General features: G+C 39.8%; 1 protein-coding gene across 1 annotated transcript in view; it reads left to right on the top strand.

Annotated features, from left to right (window-relative positions):
• Window positions 1-4,907: 4,907 nt before the first annotated feature.
• The window catches only part of TCF12 (transcription factor 12), a 379,017-nt gene continuing 360,222 nt past the window's right edge, over window positions 4,908-23,702 (top strand). The window contains 3 exon segments of the mRNA XM_045059253.1: window positions 4,908-5,106; window positions 6,089-6,185; window positions 7,267-7,339. Coding sequence (XP_044915188.1) covers window positions 6,111-6,185; window positions 7,267-7,339 — 148 coding nt within the window. The 5' untranslated portion in view covers window positions 4,908-5,106; window positions 6,089-6,110.

Below are 23,702 nucleotides of genomic sequence, written 5' to 3'. Positions count from 1 at the left end.
CCTTGGTTGTCCACTCATATTTAAGAACAGGGCAACAAACTGCTGACAGGAAATTCTGAGTATGGGTGGGGATTTGTCAGTTGTAAACTTACCTTAATTTGTTTGGGCTTATCATTGGGGAACTTCCCACATCAGTATCTTCAGGTCTTTCCTTTTGGGTTGATCAGATTCCATAGAGAAGGATCCTCTAATCTCTTCCTTGAAAGTTGAAAGCCTGGCTGCCCTGAATCTGGGAGCCAAGTTGGTAAAGATATCTGGAGGCCTCAGCATCCAATACACAAATGTTCACTTAATCCCCTTGCCCCTGAAAGACCTCCTGCTTCATCATCTGCAGAGAATAAGTTTGCAGTATTTTGTTTCGGTAGAAGAGAAGCATTTATTTGCCTGATTGCATGGAATTGGGAAGGGATTCTGGGGATCTGATTGCCTCTTAAACAGATTGGCAACCAATCCTCCTTATAGTATTACCCTCTTTCCTCACTTCACTTCAAGAGGAGCCTGGAACTGGTTGGTTATGAGTCTTTGGGTAACACTTCAGTGTATATAGGTTTGATTATTGATTTACCTCATTGCTCCCTTAAGATTCAGTTTTGATAGTCTACTACATCTTTTATCACCCTTCTGCTTTTCCAGCTAAAAGGCTTCTCAAATTTTGTTGCCATTGTCTCTTTTTGGCTTCTCATGATGTTAATCTGACATGACATGATGTACTGGATTTATGTTAACATAGGGGAGGAAAAGTGGGAGGAAAGATAGATGAAGAATCCATAATTATTAAAAATGGGTGATTAAGTAAGTATATGGAGGTTGTTAATACTACCCTGCTCACCTTTTTTTAAAATAGGTTTGAAAATTTCTAAAATGAAAATATTTTTTAAATCCCTGTACTGATTTCTTAGTGTGATATTAGGAAGGAGCAAAATTCAGAACACATGTTAAATTACCATCTCTACCTAGAAGGACAGAACCATTCGTTTTTCAATACATATTTATTGAGCATCCACTATGCACTAGGCATTGTGCCAAGATACAAACATAGGACTATGGAAGAGAGATTATTTGTTTTACTTGGTATACTATACTGACTTTTTAAAAATTAAAATCTATGGCTATTTAGGTTTGATATTTTAGAGTGTTTAACAGGTTTCTTTTTTCCTTTTCTGATTCTGAATTTCTCTTGATTTTGGTATAAATGCATGCTTTTGTTAAATATGAAAGAAAAAAATCCTAAAGGGGAAAAAGACATTGAATAGAAGATAGACAATTAAGGGATGTCTCAAGTATGAAAATAGCATTAATACAAGCCATTTAATGGCTTAAATAATAAATTACACTAGCAAGGGATACAGAACTCTTTTTTACCTATGAACAGAGAGAAAAGACAAAATCTGTATTAGGAAATCCCACAAGGGATTCTTGTTAGAGTGAGAATGAAGAGAGTGGACCTTTGATGACTAGTAGAATCTGGCTTTTGGTAGGGTGGGAAATCTTGGCTTTTAGTTAACCAGTGATGGAAATGCCATGAACTGCAGGTAATACTTACAAAGTTAATTGTAACATAAAATTGTTCCCTTTGGTCCCAAGGGGATAGCTATGGAAAAGAAAGCAAGAACTAGCTGCTCTCCTCTGGAGAACGGAGCTACAAGGGAGTCCATTACCCATTAATCTTGGTTCTAGATGGATAGCCCTAGGAGGCCACTCACTCCATCTAGATAGCAACTTGCTACTTGACTTAGTTAGCTCTATTCTCTTACCTCTTCTTCCTCCTCCTTCTATGAACTTTCTAGAATATTTCCTTGTAAACAAGAGGCGAAGTGCAAGTCAGTCTCCCAGGGAAGCAAAGCCCATTGCTTCAGTTGCTATTCCTTTTGACTACTAAAGGTTTCTCTGGGCAACTCAGGTCTCCCTTATAAAATTGTGTGTGTGTGTGTGTGTGTGTGTGTGTGTGTGTGTGTGTGTGATTGTGTGTATGAGTGTGTGTGTGTGTGTGTGTGTGTGTGTTAGAGTGTAGATTGGGGGCTCTAAAAAAGTGGGAACTGAAACTATGTAGACAGAATTCTTGTGTCTGTCCAGTGGCAGGTTAAGGTGAATAGTGAAATAAAATATATCAGATTGTAACCTTCTTGAGGCAGGTTGGGTTTGAGACTCTCTGTTCCTCACAGCCATCAGCACCAGCCTTGCATGTAATAAATGGTCATTAAATATATTTGAATATTGGTTAGTTTATATTATAGATATAGTATAGTACTTTCAATTATCATTGAATTTGTATTACTAGTTGTTTTTCCCTGAGCTATTCAATAAAGCCCTCTGGCTCTATCTAACAGGGTCAGCAAAGGCCCAGAAATTAGTTAGAAGTGACACAAAACTGTGGTTTTTATACTCTTTTTGTCTTCCATATTTATCAGGAGTATTACAGGAAATCCACTGGTGGGAATAATATTCTGGCATTAAAAATGATACATGCCAAGACTACCTAACAGTATGAAAAATAAATTCAGGTTATAATGTCAAATGATTGATAGATTTAATTCCAGTCTCCCTTTTTTGAGTGTCTACTATGTACTTAGTGCCATGTTAGGTACATGGTACAGAGAAGCATGGCAATCATAGTGCCCAGGGAGTATATAATATAGTATGGAAAATAAAGTATAAAACAATATGATCCACAATAGATAAAAAAAAACGTCACCAGTCAGTCCTTCAAAAGAGGAAGGGAGCCCCCATGACTGAGGGTTTGGGGAGATAGCTATTTCTTCCTCTCAATTAGTTATAGGAGAAAGATGAGAAGAAACTAGCTCTCTGTTTTTATTTTTTGAAACAGCATAAATCCTTCAGATGGGATTACATTCTCCTTTCCCCAGTATTTCTCTTCAGTTTTGCCCCTGAGTGATAGAATCTTACCCATGGAATGGGGCCTTAAAAGTTCTAGACAGATGTTCCATTTTATGTTGAGGTCTTTGCCACGAAAAAATAGCCATCCGGCCTATATTACTTAGAACACACTAGATTACAAACAGCAGAAAACTCTAATCCTGTTGTTTTCATCAATGATCATAGACCTGGTTTCAGAAGCCATTTGATGCAAAGCTCAAAAACATCATCAAAGATCATATCAATTTGCTTTCTCCATGCCTGCTTTATTTTAACCTAGCCAGACCTTGTGGTTGGAAAATGGCTGCCCACAGTCCAGGGGCTCCTTAAATTTTTTTTTTTTTTCATACAACATGTTGGTGATATTCCTTCAATTTTTGTTGTTATGCCCTCTGATTTTTGGAGTACATGCAAAAAGAGGAGGTTGACGCTGAAGTTCTCTTGAAATATGAAACAAACAAAAACTTCCCTAAAAGTCCACAGCAAATTGCTCCTCTCATTGTCCCAAATTGTGTCATGCCCATTGCCAACCAGTAAACTAGTAACTGTGGTAGGGATGGGATTATGCTGCTTTATTTAGGTTGGAATTATGCTAATTTGCTTATATTGGAACCACATGCTCCAGTATGCAGTCAAGGCCGGGATATGACGGCTAAGAACAGGGGGTGTTAACCTAGATAACTGAGAGTGGATAACGAAGAAGCTACCACAGGATTTGGCACAAGGTCTGGAGCGTGGCCGTTGACAACGTCATGGAAACCCCTAGCCCCAAGCCCCAAATGCCTTCTCTCTCTGGACAGCTTGGGTTGTAATAAAGTATAGCAATTGCATATTTGCAGCTGAATCTACCTCCTTCTTTCCATGCAAATCTGGGCTCCAATGACTCCTTCTTCACGTCGTTGCCCTCAAGCCTTTGGCCGCTTCCTTCAATTTGTTAACGTTGGGTGTGTCTTCTTTCTTCAGTGTTTGTTCTGCCTGGCCCTTACTGCACTCACTGAACCAAAAGAGTTAAACACTGGCTGCTATTGGAGAAAAACCTTACTTCCATTTCCAAACTGAAAGGAATTGAGGTCTAGTTATTTTGTCTTCTTTTTATTGTTTGGGGCTTCTTCGGGCCAAGTTCAGAACTTGCGCCAAAATAGTGGCTTTGCGATCAAACCTCCTTGGGCCATCTCTGCAAGATGAAGGCACTGGCTTGATCCATTTCCAAGAACTCTTCCCCGCTGTCCAATTCGGTGGCCCCTTACCAGGATTCGCGTGGGAAGAGGTGATTGTAGACTTGAGGGCTTGTGTAGTGGAGTGTTTGGGTACCTGAAGCCCACGCTGCTTTGTGTGGTTTGAGGGAGCTTTTGCCCCTTTTCTGTCATTCTGCTCAGCAACGAATTCGACCAGCGGCACCTACTCCGAGCGCGGACCGAAGTGGCTCAGTCTCCCTTCATCACGCACGAATTTTCCGCGCCGAGCGCTGCGCAGCCGCCAGGGCTGCAACGACCGGGCCAGGCCGAGTGCGGCATCCGGCGTCCAACGCGGCTTGCTCGGGAACAGGAGCCTCCAGGGCTCTGCGGCCTCGGGCTGGGTGGCCTGGGCAACGGATCCAGATGCGCCCGCAGCTGCGTCTCCTCCGCGCCGCTCTGCCGCCCGAGGCAGAAGCGGGACAAACCAGAGGAGGCGCCGCGGTGCCTGTCGCCCTGCTCCCGGGGGCACCGACGAGGCGCCCTCCGCGGGCGGCCCGGCCCAGCTTCGCGGGGTGCCTGCGCGCGTCTCCCGCCCCTCTCCGGCGGCCCCCACTCCGTCCCGCCTCACCCCACCGCGGGCTTTGTCCACCGGCCGCGCGGCGGCCCCTCCCCGTTCCCGCCGGCTCCTCCCCACCCCCTCCGCTGGCCCCACTTCCTCGGCGCAGGCGGCTGGAGCGGGCCGGGGACGAAAGGGTTAACCCGGGGCTCTTCCCGGCGCGGAGGGATCCGGAGCCGAGCCGAGCGCGGTGCTGAGGCCGCCTCAGCGAAAAAAATGTCCGCCTGAGGAGACCCACAAGTTCTATTCGGGGGGACCGCCAGCCCGCCCCGGGAGGAAGGGGCGGCCAGGCCCGAGAGCCGCCTCCCCCGCCCGGATCCGAAAGCTCGCGCGGGGCAAAGTGAGCCGAGCCGCCGGGAGGTACAAGGGGAAGCCCGAGCCCGCTCTCCCGGCCAAAGTGAACTTTAATCGGGGTGGTTGGATGCGGAGACGGGGCGGCAGGTAATTGCGGAGAGACGAGCGGGAGGGGTACGCCGTGGCAGGGCTAGGGGCTGAGGGGCGCCGCCACGTCCCTGCCGGAGCGGAGGCGCCCCCGGCCCGCGCCCCAACTCCTCTCCCCTTTGTACAGAGGCGAGCCTGGGGTTCCCTCCAACTTGGGGAGCGGAGTGGGGACGGAGGCGAGAGTCGCGGACGGCCAGGCCCGCGGGCGGCGCGCTCGGCCTGCGCGCCCCGTTCGGCACTCGGCTCCAGCTCCGGGGCGCGCGGGAGAGCAGGCTGCTTCGGCCGCCGCGCCGGGCTCATTGTTCGGCAGGTCCGGGGCTGGCCGGCCGCGGGCAGGGTAGCAAAAGTGGGAGGAGGCCGAGCCAGGGGAGGAGGGCGCCGGGTAAGAGCGAGATTAGTTGTCGGGGTTTGTATTTTCTTTTTAAAAACGTCCCTGGGACGCGCGGGGGTTGCTTTTCGACCCCCGGGGCCCGCTGGGGACGTCCGGGCGGCGGCGGCGGCAGACGCGGGCCTGCGAGCGGCGCGTTCCCTGCAACTTGTCAGTTCTATTGTTGCCGAGCCAGTGAGTCACTTCGCATCTCCCCTCGTCGCCACTCCGCTCACTGGACGCCTAGTCGCCCCTCACCCCGCCCCTCGAGACCCCCGCCCGGCCGGGCGCAGCGCCGAGCACCCGGCGGGCCGCGCGGGGTGGGGGCGCCGGGGAGGGGGCACCGGGGAGGGGGCAGGGTTGGGCTCGGAAACTTGCAGGAGAGGCGGCGAGTTGCGGGAGCCGCCGCGACGCTCCCGGGCCGCGCGGAGGAACGCGTGGATTCACCGACCCGGCGCGGTGCTGGGCTCTCCTGCCCCCTGCCCGCGCGGCGGTGGGAACGAGTTGAGTGCTGGAAATCAGCCCAGAGCTCTCGGTCCTGCCCTACGCCCCTCTTCTTCCCCTCACACACTTTGGGCCGTGGTGGTCTCTCTGAGCCTGTTTCCTCTGCCTTAGGACCTGCTAGAAGTGACCGAAGATGAATCCCCAGCAGCAGCGCATGGCCGCTATAGGGACCGATAAGGAGCTGAGCGACCTGCTGGACTTCAGTGCGGTATGAGAGCTTTCCGCGGCATCTTGGGGTTCTGCTGAGGTTTACGAAAGAAAGAAAGAAAAAAAGAAAGAAAGAAAGAAAAAAAGAAAGAAAGAGGAAAAAAGGCGGGGGGTGGTGGTGGTGTGGGAAGCGACGTGGAGACTAGGCAGCGTGAACTCCATCTGCTTTGAGCAGTAGTTCTCAGGGCTGGAGTCCAGCTCCCCCAAGTTGGACACCTGAACTTTGATGTAATGTCTAGACTTGCAGATTTAAAACTTTAATGCCAGAGGGGTCATTTGATTGAACCAGTTAAAAGGAGAACAATGTAACCATGAGCTTTGGTTGAGTCACCCTCTGACCCTGATGATTATTAGGGATTTTGAACTTTGAATGAAAAAAGAAAATTATTTTTTCTGCACTCTATTTCCCTCCCTGAGATGTGATAGAATTTATGATATCTGAAAGATGCCAGTTATGAGAAAGTAAGATAGAGGCTAGAATTTCCAGTCTTTTTGGCTGAACACTTTTAAGTTCGTAAATTTATGTGTGTGAATGTGTATATGTATGTATATGTGTACATAAGTAAGGTATATGTATTTTAAAGTTTTTACCATAGGAAATGATTGACAAGAATAGCTTAAACCGAAGAAAGCCTACTGCCTTTATCTCTCATGGGCTGAATTCCTTTATTAACTGTTGTTAGGAGGCAGGACCAACACCTACTTTATAAAACTGGATTATAATGGATCCTTACTGTATGTAGTAGTTTCTTTGGGTATGATTCTGACTATGTGGTAATGTAAATGTGAGATTTTTGTTAGAAAGTAAAGGTGATGGACATAAATTTGCCATTTAAACTTAATAATTTTAGACTTTCTCATGTAAATGAGTGGGTTTTGAGAACAGAATATAACCAATATTTCTAAGTAGTATTAGGAAATAATATCACTGAGTGTAATTGCCTTTGTGGGTCTGAATGTATATCTCCATTTTATCTTAACTTCCTTTGAAAATACGTAACTGATGGCTCTTGGCAGACTTTTGTTTGCAAGGAGTCTAGAAGAATTTCAGGACTAACAGATACATTTGGGTTATTTTGTAGATGTTTTCTCCACCTGTTAATAGTGGGAAGACCAGACCAACAACGCTGGGAAGCAGTCAGTTCAGTGGATCAGGTAAGATGGTATCTAAAATCAGGAACTCTTATTTTGGTGTTTGATACATGTTAGTAGAAAAATATGAAGTATTTTAATATCTTCATGCCATTCTGTTGTGTCCATTTCAAATTAGAAGCAAAAACAAGCCTCAGATGGGCTGTGGACTTTAGGATCCATTGATATTTCTATAAGAATAAATATCGATGTAAAATTCTTCTGTTTTCCATGAATCTTTAAGTTGAATTTGTCTTCTTTGAGTACAAGGGATCATATCCTGCCTCTGTGTTTGGACAAGTACCAGAAAAAAGGCTCTGTGGTCCATGTGTGGTCTATATATAGTTTTTTTTAAATGTTTGTTTACATATGTATATTTTTAAATTTTGTTAAAATTTGAGCCTATTAGCATTATTAAACCTTTGTGTTCTAAAAATTTGGTAAAATATTATTGTATGCATATTGAGTCAAGTAAGAATTAGTAAGACTTATTTTAAAAGGTGGCTAATCCCTTGGAAGTCTGGAGCAAATTAAAAATTGGGACAGTTTTAAAAATGTTAATGGAACAAATGTTATAAATAAATGAATAGAAAGATTTATTTTCAAATGATATCTGTTAGATGACTGAATTCTACATTCAGATTACATTAGAATAGTATTTAGAATAAGTTTAATAAGATTCCTATTCCTACGTTAGCGCTGTGGTCTTTAAATTTACTTTATATTTATAACTATTCTCCATTATTAACATTTATCTCATATTTCTTAAGTATGCATTTGTTTTTTCCCTAACTTATTTAAACTCGTGATTTCAAAACTAAACAGTCCAGAAGCAAGGTCCATTCCAGTGTACAAAAGCTATAATTTTCTTTTTAAGTTAAACTTATTCCTTAGTTCTCAAAGACGAAAAAATAATGCCATGGACAGCGTCATCTTAAGAAAACCAGCTGTCAAATCCCTAGACTGAAATTTAGTAACTGCTCTTTGACCGGTGCTTGTATTTTCCCTAGTAAAATGATAGTTGATTTCTTAAGATACTGTGAGAGCAAAACACGAGGAAAGAAGGAAATGTCATAACCTAGAACATTTTTACCACTTTATATTTAAAAAGTGTTTCTATTTAAAAATAGTTCACTAACATAATTTATTAAAATTTTATTTCATGATGAAATTGCAGTTCATGGGTAAAATATAGCATGCTGTTTAACACCTCAAATAAATAAAATAAAAACACTTTAGCTGTTAAACATCCTAAAGGCTAATATAAACCTATTCAAAAGGATATGATAAAATATCAGTAGTTAATGTAGAAGAAGGCTATATATTTTCTTTACTACTGTTTTGACTGTATCTCAGTTTTTGCAACTAATAATTCATTTTCCAGTACTTTCAGATTTAGTTTGATACATAGAAGATACTTACTATATTTCCTTAAATAAGTAGTGATATTACTGTTTTAGTCTGTTCCAGCTTGAATTATGGAAAATGTATTTAACTGACATTCATTGATAAGAAGGACATGAACTTTAGAAAATTGATATCAGAAATACTTTGGTTTTAGAATAAAGGCAATTGTATTTTTTTCACTTTTAAAAATTAATGTATGATTTATGTAGTGTGTGAAATTAGAAAGTATTTGTGAACTTGGTTTGTATTATTATAAGCATGACATTGGAGCATTTGTGAGCCTTCTTTCTGTCGCTTGCATTATACAATGAAAAAATTATTTTTCAGCATTGCAGAAGTAGTCATACAGTATTTGATTCTTTGGAGTGGGAAATTTTTAATTTTAAAACTGTTAGGTTTGTTACTTATCTGTTGAAAGTTTGACCTTAAACACGTGTTCAGTGGACATGGTAATATTTATTTCAGTGGTTTGTTTTAAATTCCAGGGAAGAAAAGGCATGACCTTTAATAATTAGTGAATAGATTTAAATTTTGGGGAAAGGACAATGGCATGAGTGATTATTTTATATCAGAGTGTATTGGTAGATAAAGATTTTCTGTAGTCATTTTTTCTTGAAGAAATTGGTACAACAATATTATTTTCTTTATATGGTTTATTGCCATCTGAATTATCTTCTGTCCTGATTTTGAAAGATACATGATACGCCCTAATGCCAGTTTCTTTGCAGTATAAAAGGAGCTGAAGATCTGATTTTCTTTCTGAAGAACTGACTTAAAGATTAGAGGTTTTTTTGGTTTTTTTTGGTCTTTGGAGTAACATTGTAAAACGCCCGTCTTTTGCCTCATGAAAACTGTAGTTGTGCGGTATAATTTTTTTTCTTATGTTCTTTTTGAGGATGACTTAATTTCACATTGGGCTTTTTTTGAGAAAAAATATAATACATTTAGAATTTCTTTAGCTGAAAACATATTTTGCAGCGCATAATTTTTTTTTTAATCTTATTCCTAAAACAAATAACATATAATAGCTGATACTTCTTCAGAAGTGACTGGAAAAAATGCATATGTATTTACTATTATTTACTTGACTGGAGAAATCTGTTACAATGCTATTTCTTTATCAAGGTGTACATTTTCTTGGAATTATGATCATAAGACTGAATTTGCCCCCTTGGTAGGACAGAGTCTGAGATGTTCTTATAAGTGACCTTGAGAGGTATTTCTCTTTGTAGGCGTTAAAAGTGAGGTACTACGTTAGAGGCCAGTGTATCAGGGGAAAACTTGATTAAAGGATTGGTAAAATGGAAGGAAGTAGTTCATTCAGGTGTTTAAGTCTGCTTTCCCCTCCCACTTCAGAATTTTGAGTGTGTGATACTGGATTTAATTTTTAGTAGTTTTTTTTTTTTTTAATGTTTATTTATTTATTTTGAAGGAGAGAGAGAGAAAGAATGCTTGCGTGTGTGCAGGCGCTGCAGAGAGAGAGGGAGAGAGAGAATCCCAAGCAGTCTCAGTTCTGTCATTGCAGAGGCTGACCTGGGGCTCAGTGTCATGAACCATGAAACCATGACCTGAACTGAAATCAGCAGTCGGAAGTTTAACCAACTGATCCAGCCAGGTGCCCATATTTTTAGTAGTTTAAACGTTTACATGATACTCCCCAAATTTCCTTTATTAGCTTTTGAATCCAAGTAGTAAAACATATTGGAAGGAAGTGGGATAAATTCATTTTGTAAGCTATTTATATATAATGTGCCTATTTGTGTTTGATATTTCTAGAAAGTTATTTTAATTAGCAAGTAAAGCTTTACTTTTCGTTACTCAAAGCAGACTTTTGTAGCATGATAGATTTCTTCTTGCTCAAGAGTTTTGGAAATAATTGTAAGAACTCTTTACCAGCTCTTAATTTTTAAAAGGAATACAATTTTTCATTCTTAAGTTACTTACTGCTTTTTTGTGGGAAAATTTTTCACTTGTACAAGCTTTATGCTTTTAGAAAGTATTGATATAGAGCCAGAAAAAAATGAGTTGTTATTAAATTAAAATTTTTAATTAAACTTTTTGTCTCAAGATAATTTAGATTCATATACATATGAAGGCATATATTCATATAATTTAAGAAACATTAATAGAGTTCCCATGTATACGTTAGCAAGTTTTCCACAAAAGTAACATCTTGCCAAACTGTAGTACAATATTAGAACTAGGTTATTGACAGTGATACAGTGAGGATACCAAAACGTTTACATCACTGCAAGGATTCCAGGTGTTTCCCTTTTATATTTGCATCCACTTCTCAAAAGTAATTAAAGAAAATCCATGGTAGATTAGTAAATATCTGCTCATCCTTTTAAACATGGAGTAAGCTTTTCAAATTGTTGTAGTATTATTTGTAGCATTTGAAAAAAAGTCAAGAAAGGAAACCAAATGTTACCAATATGTGTTTTAATTGAACTGTAATATACATAGGAATGGTGATTTTAAGTAGAGGGTAAACTAGGTTTGCTCTTTTCATGTAAGGTATTTTAAGGTAATGAGCAGGGTGTGCTTCATAGTGTGTATTTATCAGTGTTAAAATTTGTAATAAACGTGTGGTAATATACGCTTGTTCAAATTTAATACTGTTATTTGGGTAACTGAACCATGTTGGACATTTGCTTCTGGCAAGTTCTGGTGAATGAGAGTAACTGCATAGTCAGTAGGCATGTAAAGAAAAATATATTTTAGGATAAATATGGTCTGCTGTTAAGTGGCTCATTTAAGATAAAAGCTAAGTAGCAAAGGAGTCTTTTAGAGAAAAGGTGTATATGAAAGTTCCAACTTGGAAAAAAAAAATTAAAGACAAGATTATAGCTGTGAGTATTGAATGCCTTTTAGAACAGTCCCTGTAGTGTTCCTTTAAGTAGTCATGGCTTATAATGTATTTGAAGAACAATTTGATTAGATAATGAGACTTGCTTGTTATATACAGTGAGGCATACGTACCTGTAGTGAATTTTATTTTCATCTGTTTTCATTAACATTTTTAAAATCTTTTTCTAATGTTTATTTTTGAGAGACAGAATACAAGCAGGGGAGGAGCAGAGAGAGAGAGAGAGAGACGTACACACAGAATCCGAGGCAGGCTCCAGGCCCTGAGCTGTCAGCACAGAGCCCTATGCGGGGCCCGAACTCACAAGCTGTGAGATCATGACCTGAGCCGAAGTCACATGCTTAACCGACTGAGCCATGCAGGCACCTCTATTTTCATTAACAATTTATTTATTTGTTTATTTTTAATGTTTATTTATTTTTGAAAGAGAGACAGAGCATGAGCAGGGGAGGAACAGAGAGAGAGGGAGACACAGAATCTGAAGCAGACTCCAGGCTTTGAGCTGACAGCACAAAGCCTGATGCGGGGCTCAAACCCACCAACAGTGAGATCATGACCCAAGATCATGAGCCGAGCCAGGTCCTGAAGTCGGACTGAGCCACCCAGGTGCCCCTTCATTAACAATTTAAATACGAGGTCAACTTTCTGTCTTTTAGGATATCCTTTAGTATATCTTTTTCTTTGAGTTTTAAAGTAATTGTTTTGGAATAGGAAGATGAAGGTGCAGATACCCAACTTTAAATGTAAAAACAATTGCTTTTACATTTTAGATTTAACGGGTGCCATTTAGTATAATCTCTTGTTAAAGCCAGATAGTGTTTTCTGTTACTGAACAATTGGCAGTCATGCCTGGAATGTCACTGCCTGCTTAGTGTTGTGGAAGACTTGGATAGAACTCTCCCATAGGAGTAAAGTACCACTATTAGAGTCTCTTGGGGGGGAAAAAAAGCTATTTCTTAGCATGTGGGATACCTTTAAAAAAAATCATTTAATAAAATTGCTTTTGAGTATAATTTGAATATATTTTTTTTGGATGAGGCCTTTGCAATTAGAAATACGATGCTTTTATGTTTAGGGAATAAAATGAGAAGATAAAGGTTGAAATATGTCAGTTCTAAAGACTAATGAATGACTTTCTTTGTTAAATAGTGGAGCCATACATATCTCATATTTATTAGTTAATTGCATATTTATTTAGTATCTCCTTTATGCAGATACTAGACTTTGTGCTAGTCTAGTAGCTTTCAAGAAGGTGGGAAATGGAGAAGGACAGATCCAAAAAAGTGGAGGCATTCCATTTTCTTAAAAAAATATATATTTTTTTACATTTACTTATTTTTTGAGAGACAGCATGAGCGGGGAGGGCACAGAGAGAGAGGGAGTCGCAGATACCGAAGCAGGCTCCAGGCTCTGAGCTTTCAGCACAGAGCCCGATGCGGGGCTCAAACTCACAAACCGCGAGATCATGACCTGAGCCGAAGTTGGACTCTTAACCGACTGAGCCACCCCGGCGTCCCGAGGCATTCCATTTTCTAGATATGATGATAACATGTAAAATTGTGGGGTAAACTAATGTGACCTAAGAAAATATCAACAACTACATATTAATGTAGTTAAAATTGAACGTGTGAGAATAAGAATGTGCTGAGGAGTCAGGGAACTGTCTTAAGGAAAACTCAGAGATCTTGAATTTAGAGTTCATTTTTGAAGGAGATATGGAAAATGAATTAGGGAAGAGAAGAACTGGCCTCCTAGATGTGGAGTAGCATGGAAAGATACCCGGAAATGGGATTTGACTTGCTCCAAGGTGCTATACAGTTCAGGGAAAGAGAAGCTGGTTTTTATTGATCGCCACCGCACTCCTGGAGTAGCTCATATTTACATACTATTATCTGGAGCCGACTACATATCTTCAAATCCAGTCATTGCTGCTTATTAATTGGGTGATCTTGGGTAAATTGCTTAACCTGTCTGTGCTTCTTTTTCTTAATCTGTAAAATAGGACTAATAGTAGCTATCCTCATAGAGTTGTTATGAATATTAATTGAGTTAATACAGGTAAAGCTCCAAGATGAGTGCCTGGCACCTAGTTAGCTCTGGTGGAGTGAATTGTTAGCGGTTAGACAATAGAATAAGGAAAGCATTTGTTCATTCAGGAGGCTAATGTGCTAATCTAGAGGTGAGCTGGTGAAGGTTGGACTTGGTATTAGTATAGGGAGTAGGAAGGAAAAATACAAAAGAAAAAGATTGACAGAATTTGAAAGATTGGATTTCGGTAGGTAAGAGAAATGGCTTAAGATTGCAGTTCTAGAATAACTGGAGGGTGATAGTGCTGAATTTTTTTGAGCACTTTTAGTTTCACACTACCTGGGACTCTTCTAGCTAATTTTGGAATTTATGAGAGAAGAGTGCTTGGAGATGAGTTAAAGATGTTGGTAAAAACAAACAAAAAATAGCAGCAACTCTTTTTTGCCTATAAAATTAATAGTTATACTTGAAAAGAAAGTTGGAGAACAGAAAAAGCAACAAAGGAAAAAAAATCCATTATTTCACTGTCCAGAGGAGATTGTTACATTTTGATTTATTTGTTTTTTTTTTTTTCCTATTAGTCCTATGTTTGCAAAGTTGAGATCTTAATGATGGTTTCATTTTATGTCCTCCTTTTTTATTTCACTTATTACTACGAACATTTTTCTCATCTTCTTAAAGATTCTTTTAAAACTTGATTTAAAATTGTGTGATATTACATGGAATGGAGATAGCATAATGTATCAAATCCATTCTCTTACTGCTTGACATTTAGAGATTTTGTTAATTTGCTTTTTGTTATTAAAAAAATGTGATAGTGAACACCTTTTTGTACACACGTGTATTTTTATCCACACTTCAATTTCCTTTGGATAGGAGATGTAGATTTTGTTTTTTATGCCTGCAAGTTATAATTAAAGTTAAGAGAGTAAATGAATACCCTTAGGGAGATGAACTCAGAGGGAGATAAATTATCAGGCCAAGGATTGATGACAATGGTGGAGTTAGATGTATAAAATTAGTGACTTTGGCTAATAATTTAATGTAAAAATACAATTTTTTATATATATGTGGAGTATAAGATGCATTAGGTATAGATTTATATTTGTATATAAATTGGTTGTGTGGTGACTGGAGGGAATTCCTGTCATTCTTGGACTTGTGCTGACTGAAATGGAGTGGAGTCTAATTGGAGTCTATCAGTGAGAGAGCCTTTAAATTCTTGACTTATAAGAGGGGTACTATCTGAGAGTGGGAGTAATTGGGTCCAGGAACCAAACAACTGGATTAGAATCAGTACTTTGCCACTTATTAGCTGGGTGGCCCTAGGTGACTAGGCAAATCATTTAAATGATCTGAGCATACTTTTCTTTCTTGTGAAAAGTGGATGATACTGCCTACCTTCAAAATCTTTAAGAGGATCAAACAGGATTATATATTGCCTGCCATATAGCAGCTTCAAAAATGGGAGCTGCCATTATTATTGTGGCACCCTTTTAGGTAATACTAATGATAATATTAATAATGAATAGTAATAGAACCAGAAATTATAGCCAATGTTTATTGAACTATTATTATATACCAGGTGCTGTGCTAGTGGTAGTGGGGGTGACGAAATAGATACCCCACAAGAGTACCATATCAAAGTTGCTTTTCAATGTCATAAAATTGTATGTATTGTCAAAAGTCTAAGAAGAAATCAGGTAGCAGAAGTAGTTTAAAAAAAAAAAGTCCCTCCCCCCCCAAAGAGTATTTTTGAAAGGTCATCAGGTACCTAAGAACCACCCCGCCTTTATCTACTTTTTTTTTTTGTGCAGTTGATTTCTTCTTAATACTGTCATTTTGTAGACTAGATATTGAATAGTGCAGAATGGTGGACAGAAATGTGTACACCTTTTGAAAACCCTCTTCCATACTTAGGCATTGCCACTTGGATGTAATGTTTTCTCCATATTCTCTCCTAGCTACTTGAAATTCTTTCTGGAATGATATGTAGTTTAAATAAATAAGTAAAATAAAAATTACGTGACCTGAGAAGATAGAATAGCTGGGAGACAGGTTGGAGAGAATGTTCAGAGTCTCTTGAGTAGAGCTTCTCCACTTTTTTCTTAATAGCAGAGGAGAAAGAACATAAACTCCCCTGGTAGCCTGAAGCAACACATTGCAAGTGAACAGAAGAAATCTTATCTTAAAGATTTATGTGCATTTTACTTTCTACTCCCCAGCACAAACATATTTGTTGTAATATAAATATGTTTTAATTCATCATTGAGTAAAACTGAGATTGTAAGAACATGCATTGTGGCTGGCTTATAGCCTTGCCTTCATCCTATTTTGCTTTGTATCTTTGGGGTTGGGGTGAGGGCAGGGTGGGATGCAGGCTTATACTATCCTTTCGTTAGTGAGAAGCCCAGCTCTAGAGCGTAGTCTTCAACTGTCTTTATGTATTCGTGGATCTTTTCTTGCTACCACAGAGAAATTTGTTAGTAATGTCGCTTATCTTTGAAACTCTTGTTTTCTGTTTCCAGCCACATCATCCTGTAATTTCTTAACATGCCCATGACTTGAGAAGAAAATGCATATTTCTGTAGAGAGAACTTTGTATTTTTTTGTTGTTGTTTCTTGTTTGAAACGTGCTCTCTTTTGTTCCAGGTTAAAAAATGTGTTTTCATAAAGACTAGGGTGAGTCATCCAAGCTACTCTAAGCTGACTGGGGACATAAAGATCATATTTAAAGATGACACTGAAATGTAAACAGATTAGGGATTGGTTACTAATTTTGATTGCATTGGGTCGTGACTCAGGGATGAAATTTTTGGAATAAAATAATAAAATAATTTAAGACAAGGTGCAGGACAGAAGAGATTACTTTAAAAAAAAAGGGGGGGGTGGTGCCTGAGTGGCTTAGTCAGTTAAGTGTCTGACTTCGGCTCAGGTCATGATCTTGTGTTTCGTTGGATCGAGCCCCACGTCAGGCTCCGTGCTTACAGCTCAGAGCCTGGAGCCTACTTTGGATTCTTTGTCTCCCTCTCTCTCTGCCCCTCCTCTGCTCACACTCTTCCTCTCTCTGTCTCTCTCTCTTTCAAAAATAAATAAACATTAAAAAAAAAAAAACTAAAAAGACAACCACTGCTATGCCTTACCATGTTTTTGGCTATTAAAAATGTTGGCTCAAGGTGTCATTTTGTCAGATGTGTTTTAGGTGCTAGGAAAGTGCCTGAATTTGAACTGAGCGAGTTTTGTGAATTTGAAAGATTATTCCAGTTACTCCAGTGAAATCTCTTCAGAGACATCACTCAAAAATTGGTTTCTTCTCTTCCAGTGGTTTTGCCAGTGAGCCATTGTGAGGCTTTGAAATGAGCAGGATCAACTCATGATTACTATTCCACCACTTCATTGGTGGTTAATGTAGGGAACACAGGTTGAACTTAATGTGATCACGCAGCTTCAGTCAATGAGCAAATGTGCTGCTGCTCTCAGCAAGAGTTGTGAGTAGTGGTGGAGCACTGCAGGGATCCCTGCTAGGAGGGAATTACAGTCATCAGGCTTCTCAGTCCTTGAGGCATATGTTGTTTTGAGGTTGTTGAGAATAAATAAAAGGTTTGCTGTACCACTAGAGAGGAAAAAATGCTAGGCTTCACTTTGAACTTATGGCAGAAGCATGATTTGGCCACAAGTTAATTTAGGGAATCTGAGTTTGTGTGGGTCTCAAGGAGCAAAAAACCTGAGTTAGCAGGTCCTCTTAGGTTTTTACTGTTGGAAGCCCTACTATATCCAACTGACTTTGTCACCTGGTCAGAGGTTCATTGCCTATCTGTTTGGCATTGACATGCTAAGGCTTTATAATATGTTTTGCAGTGTTGGTCCCACCTTAAAGTTTAAGGGGAAAATTGTTTCATGTCCAGTCTCTTGGTGGGACCTTATAGACAGCTTGAATTGATTATGCCTTTCTAAAAAAATTTTTTTTTTCAACGTTTATTTATTTTGGGGACAGAGAGAGACAGAGCATGAACGGGGGAGGGGCAGAGAGAGAGGGAGACACAGAATCGGAAACAGGCTCCAGGCTCTGAGCCATCAGCCCAGAGCCCGACGCGGGGCTCAAACTCACAGACCGCGAGATCACGACCTGGCTGAAGTCGGACGCTTAACCGACTGCGCCACCCAGGCGCCCCAATGATTATGCCTTTCTAAATAGGCAAGTAATTAGAGCCATTTCAAGACCCTACTAAATATCCTAAATGTCTCATCTAAGTATTGGCTAGTTCTTTTATTCTATAAGGGATAGCTTTATTTTTTTATTTATGTTTTTATTTTTATTTTTATTTTTGAGAGAGAGATGGACTATGTGTGAGGGAGGGGCAGAGAGAGGGAAACACAGAATCTGAAGCAGGCTCCAGGCTCCAAGCCATCAGCACAGAGCCAGCCCCATTTGGGGCTTGAACCCACAAACCGTGAGATCATGACTTGAGCCAAGTCCTACGCTTAGCCAACGGAGCCACCCAGGCGCCCTGCATAATTTATTCATTATACGTCAAGACCACCTTTTACCTGCCAAAAGTCCACAATATCTGATCTGTAAATTTTGAAATCCAAAAAGGTCTGAATCAATTTTTTTTTTAAATTCAGCTTAAATTATTTGTCAGATTTCAGTGGCAAAATCTGACCTTATGTGAAGGGAGGCCGATGACAATCTGTTTTCCTAGCTCTTTTGTGGTTACCAGGTGCTGAAGTGATTTGTAACCTATGGTATGTACACTGTATTTCTTTCCTAAATTTGAAAAAATGAATTCTAAAATCCACCTGTCCCAATGGATTTTTGAAAAGGTTTTATAGCTCTCCCTCTTGTGTATGTCTCCCAGGTCTTTTTTACAATTCAAAATAAGAATTTCTTTTTTGGACTAAAAGTCTAGACTGAATAACTTATTATATTAAATACAGAAAAAATAATGGTGGTGGACTTGTTAACAGAGGAAATTCTTCTTGGAATATAGGCTTTTCAGGCTGAGCTTTGTGTTTGAGTATTGTGGCCAGTACATTGATTTAGAGAATCAATTTCTGTTTTGAAGAGAGATATGCTTTTTCATCTTTTGGACCAAAGAGTGTACTGATATTTCCCGGGTCAGTTTGCATGGAAATTTTCAGGGTGCTAGCAGAAGATATATTTACATACAGATATACAAGCCCACATAAAGATAATTATGTATATAATATATAAAGCTAACACTGTTTCATCACCTTCAAAAGGCAGTCTCAACCCTGACATACCCAGTTTTAACTGTTGGCTGGGAACAAATAAGAGAAGCCTACCAAGTTATTTCCATGAAGAAAAGGAGGAGCTAAAATACAGTTTCGTATGGGACAAATGAACAAAACCAGTCTTTGGTACCTTTATTCTCTCCTTTTATTTGGTTAAAAGTTTCCATAGATTAGTAGCATAATGTTTATTCCTGCAATATACTCATTAAAGGCATCTCCACTGAAAACAAGCTGTGATTCTAGTGAGTGTGTGAAGTTTTCCTCAGGAGCCTGTCATTGGCTCAGTCGTATTATTGATAAAAACTATGAAAGTAGCAGTGAAACTAGTTTGTTGATTATCTGTTTTGATAATCATGTCAGGGGCATGTCAGTTGGCCATTTGGATTTTTCTGGTTACCTTACAAACCTGTTCCCTGAAGTGTTCCCAGTGATGCTGTCTTGAAACCATGAATACTTAAATAAATAAGCTGAATTAAATAAATAAACTTTAATAAATAATTGAGTAATTAAATCCACTTAAAGTTTGCAGGGATTTGAGATGCTTTCCTGTAGGAACCCAGAACAGGCTATACAGCCAGTGTCTCTCTTGCCTTCGTATTTACATAATTTCCCTTGTAGTGCCACAAAGCACAGATGGAGTTTGGCTCTGGAGGGTTGCTAAACAAGTTGTGTAGCAGTAGTACTTTGTCCAATGAATGACTGAGGGAAGGAGGAGTTTTACTGTTAAAAGACTACTCTTTTAATGGTAGAAGTATTTTGTAAATACTTACTCCTACACTATTCTCTTCATAATTCTTATAGGAAGTTGGTAACTTCATTTTGCAGAGGAAATAGAGAAATCAACAGTGATACACATTTGCCTGTGGTTTCTTATTGCCCCTCAGAAGTAGCAAACTGATGAGTTGTAGTTGCACCTGCACTGATACTAATCTCCACAGGGCAAGGTTTGTCTTGAGGGGGAATTTAATATCTCTAGAAATCTTTAAAATTTGTTGTTGTAACAGGAGACTTAAATGGTGTGATGTATTCTCCAAAAGAAAGTGCTTCAAAATTTATTTTTATTAAAAAGAAAACAAAATAATCAAAGCCTTCATACAATAAAAAAATTAAGGTATTACAAGATATTATATATAAAAAACTACAACTTGAAATGTCTTTAGGAGAGTGTAATTCTTTTTGTGCATGGTCTTATTGTCCAGCTGTCATCAGACTTTGTGCCTTGGGAAGAAGATGGAATTTGATAGTTGTAAAATACTGGAATATTAACAGCTATTATTTAGTTGAGGTCTAAGAAAGAATGGTTGCTTCATAGTATGGAAAATTCTTTATTTTCACTTCCCTCTTTTCAAAGATTTAGTGTTTATTTAGTTATAAAGGCAAGTAAAAGCAGATGGAAAATAGTTATCCCAAGGGTAGTTTAAAAATGCTATTAAACATACAGAAGAGATTTTAATAAAAGTTGTTTAAATTTAATTTTGGCAGAACTTTCAATGCATTAAAATGAAGATACTTGTGCTTTTATTGTATTGAATGGTGCTGATTAGTCCATATTGTATTTTCGTTTATTTAAAGGTAGACTGGGCTTTCGTTTTGTTGAAGGGCATCTGTAGATATATGACAGAGTACCTGGTAAAGTCTGGTTGTTTTTCATTGGTCTTTGTAAGATCATTTGTTTACATTTAAGGTGGTGGAGAATAGAGACACACTGCTGTATATTGGAAAGAGGAGGGGTTTGGAGTCACAAAGTTTTGGTTCAGTGTTGGCTTTATCATTTACTAGATCTGTGATCTTAGGGCAGTATGTTAACTTCTCTCAGTCTGTTTATCTTATGTGTAAAATGAGGGAAATAAAAATATTGCCTTAAGGGGTTGTGATAGTGATCAGGTTAAGTAATTTTTAAGGAATTTCCTTTCTAAAATGTGGAGACTTGTGGTTCTGCACAGATATTGGTTGTCCTGTTATGTCAGGTGGCATAGCAACTCTGGAAGGGATTCTAAGCTTGCAAGTATATATGGAGAGAATGACTATTTATGCAAAACTCATACATTTCTGACAGTCACTTATTGAAGATTACATCAGGTGAATGCTCAAATTTTCTAAATTCTTCAGATGAATTCTTTCTCTCTTTGGTTAGATGGGTGATAGTGAGGCAAGAAAGTGAAGTTCTTACATTCTTTGTTAGAATTTTAAATTATATCCCAAACCATAGAGCTCTCAAAAGTAGTATCCCTGAATCCTTTATTTTCAGCTTAGTTGTTTTAAATGTTTGTTGAGGATCTCTTTTAGTGACAAGGTTAATCCCAGGCTTAAGTAAGTGTGACAGCTGAATAGTTGTTAGGAATACTCTGCTTTTGCCTTGTTTGATGAGCACTAATCTGAACAAAATAATCTGAACATATTTTTAGTTTTTCAGAGAGAGAGAGAGAGAGAGGGAGAGAGAGAGAGGGGCATGAGCAGGATAGGGACAGAGAGGGAGACACAGAATCCAAAGCAGGCTCCAGGCTCTGAGCTGCCAGCACAGAGCCCGACATGGAGCTTGAACCCATGGACTGGGAGATCATGACTTGAGCCAAAGTCAGAAGCTTAACCAACTGAGCCACTCAGGTGCCTCTCTTTATTTATTTTTAATTAAAAAATTTTAAGGTTTATTTATTTTTGAGAGAGAGAGAGAGAGAGAGAGAGAGAGAGAGACAGACAGACAGAGTGTGAGTGGGGGAGGGGCAGGGAGAGTGGGAGACACAGAATCTGAAGCGAGGCTCTGAGCTGTCAGTACAGAGCCCGATGTGGGACTGGAACCCACGAACCACGAGATCGTGACATGATCTCAAGTTGGATGCTTAACCGACTGGGCTACCCAGGCACCCCATTTTTAAAAAGTTGTTTTAATGTTTATTTTTGAGAGAGAGAGAGCATGATCATGGGAAAGACAGAGAGGGAGACAGAGAATCAGAAGTAGGCTCTGTGATATCAGCACAAAGCCTGACATGGGGCTCGAACCCGCAAACCATGAGATCATGACCTGAGCCGAAGTTGGATGCTCAACCAACTGAGCCACCCAAGTGCCCCAAGAGTTTAACATTTTAAAGATTTAAAAGCATGGGATCTTGTGGATTTGGTATATTCCTGAGTGAGGACAAAAGAGTGCAAGGCTGAAGTTGGGACATGCATGTGGAACTTCCATCTGCTATATGCATGTGCTTGAAGCAGGAAGGGCTGTCTTACCCATAAATGACAAGGTATCAGGGCCTCTAGCTATCTGATGATGCTACTGATTGGGGTTTATGATTAGGGAAGATGAAGGCTTCCCCAGGTCCTACTACTGCCCCTTTCCATTTAGTGTGCTTGTCTGGCTATATAAAACACATGGCAGGGCACCTGGGGGTGCTCAGTTGGTTGAGCGTCCAACTTTGGCTCAGGTCATGATCTCACAGTTTGTGAGTTTGAGCCCCACCTCAGGCTCTGTGCTGACAGATCAGAGCCTGGAGCCTGCCTCGGTTTCTGTGTCTCCCTCTCTCTGCTCTTCCCCTGCTCACATGCTGTCTCTCTCTCAAAAATAAATAAAGATTAAAAAAATTTTTTTACAAAATAAATAAAACACCTGGCTTACCTTTTATTGGGAAATATTGGGGCTTTCCCTCTTTGTATGTATGTGTTTACGGGATTGTGTTGTTTAGAATTTTTCACTTTATTTTATTTTAAATCAGCAAATCCAAACTTTATAGAACCCAGAGCTGGTAGGCCTATTAGGGTGGTTTTGATGGAGGTTTGTGGACTTGTGGGCTCCATAGGAGCTATTTATTAAGTATTCTGGATAAGACAATGACTAGGTTTGGGTTATAGGATGATTTGACTGTCACAACTAGAGTCAAGAAAGTTCTGGGGCTTTCTGTCTCTGCATTCCCCATTGTAATAATTCCTCATGCTTTCTTGAAAAATCTGTATTAAATTGCAGTGATGTGAGAGTAGATGGTGAGACAGCAAAACGAGAGAACGTGGGAATGGAGATTGAGGGTTTCTGAATATAACTTCTCAGAACCCTGGGGCTGGGTGAAATAGCTTATTTTTTTCCATAGGTAATTGATGGCTTCCTCATTCCTGCTGCCAGCTCTGACCTGTAAACTTCACTGCTAGACCTTGCAGTAGTCTCCTCGCTGGGGCTCCTTGTGCCCATTTGCTCTCTTTTCCAGTCTTAGTCTGCTAAGCTGCCATAACAAAATACCACAGACTGAGTGGCATAAACAGTTTATTTTCTAACAGTTCCAGAGGCTGGAAGTCTGAGCCCAGCATGGTCAGGTTCTCATATAGACTCTTCCTGGATTGCAGATGGCTGCCTTCTTGTTGTGTTCTCACATAGCCTTTCCTTAGTGTGTGTGGAGAGGGGGTTGGAGAAGAGAAAACTCTATGATGTCTTTTCTTATAAGGACACTCATCTCATCACAGCAGCCCCACTCTCATGACTTCCTCTAACCCTGATTACCTCCCCAAGGTCTCACCTCCAAGTACCAGCTTCAGTAGATGAGTTCTGGGGGGATACAAGTCCATAACACAATCCTCATATTTTAAAAACATTTTCCTCCTGTGATTTGTGTCAGATTTGTTCCTTTTTGGCTATAAAAACAATAAAAATTCTCACCTTGTCGTTTAAGTACTTTAATAATAGGATAGGAATTTGCCTTAGCAAGTTTTATATTCACTGCTTCTCAATCTGAATTGTATGGTTCAGTTACACTGGTCTCCTTATCTGACCTCTTGCCTTTAGTTCTTTTCTCCCAAACTGGAATACCTTCTTGCCATTCTTTGTTATCATTTGAACCTTCTTTACTTTAG

Source organism: Felis catus, chromosome B3 (assembly GCF_018350175.1).
Source record: "Felis catus isolate Fca126 chromosome B3, F.catus_Fca126_mat1.0, whole genome shotgun sequence".
Classification (NCBI taxonomy): Eukaryota; Metazoa; Chordata; class Mammalia; order Carnivora; family Felidae; genus Felis; species Felis catus.
This window is presented reverse-complemented; position numbering and strand designations above follow the sequence as displayed.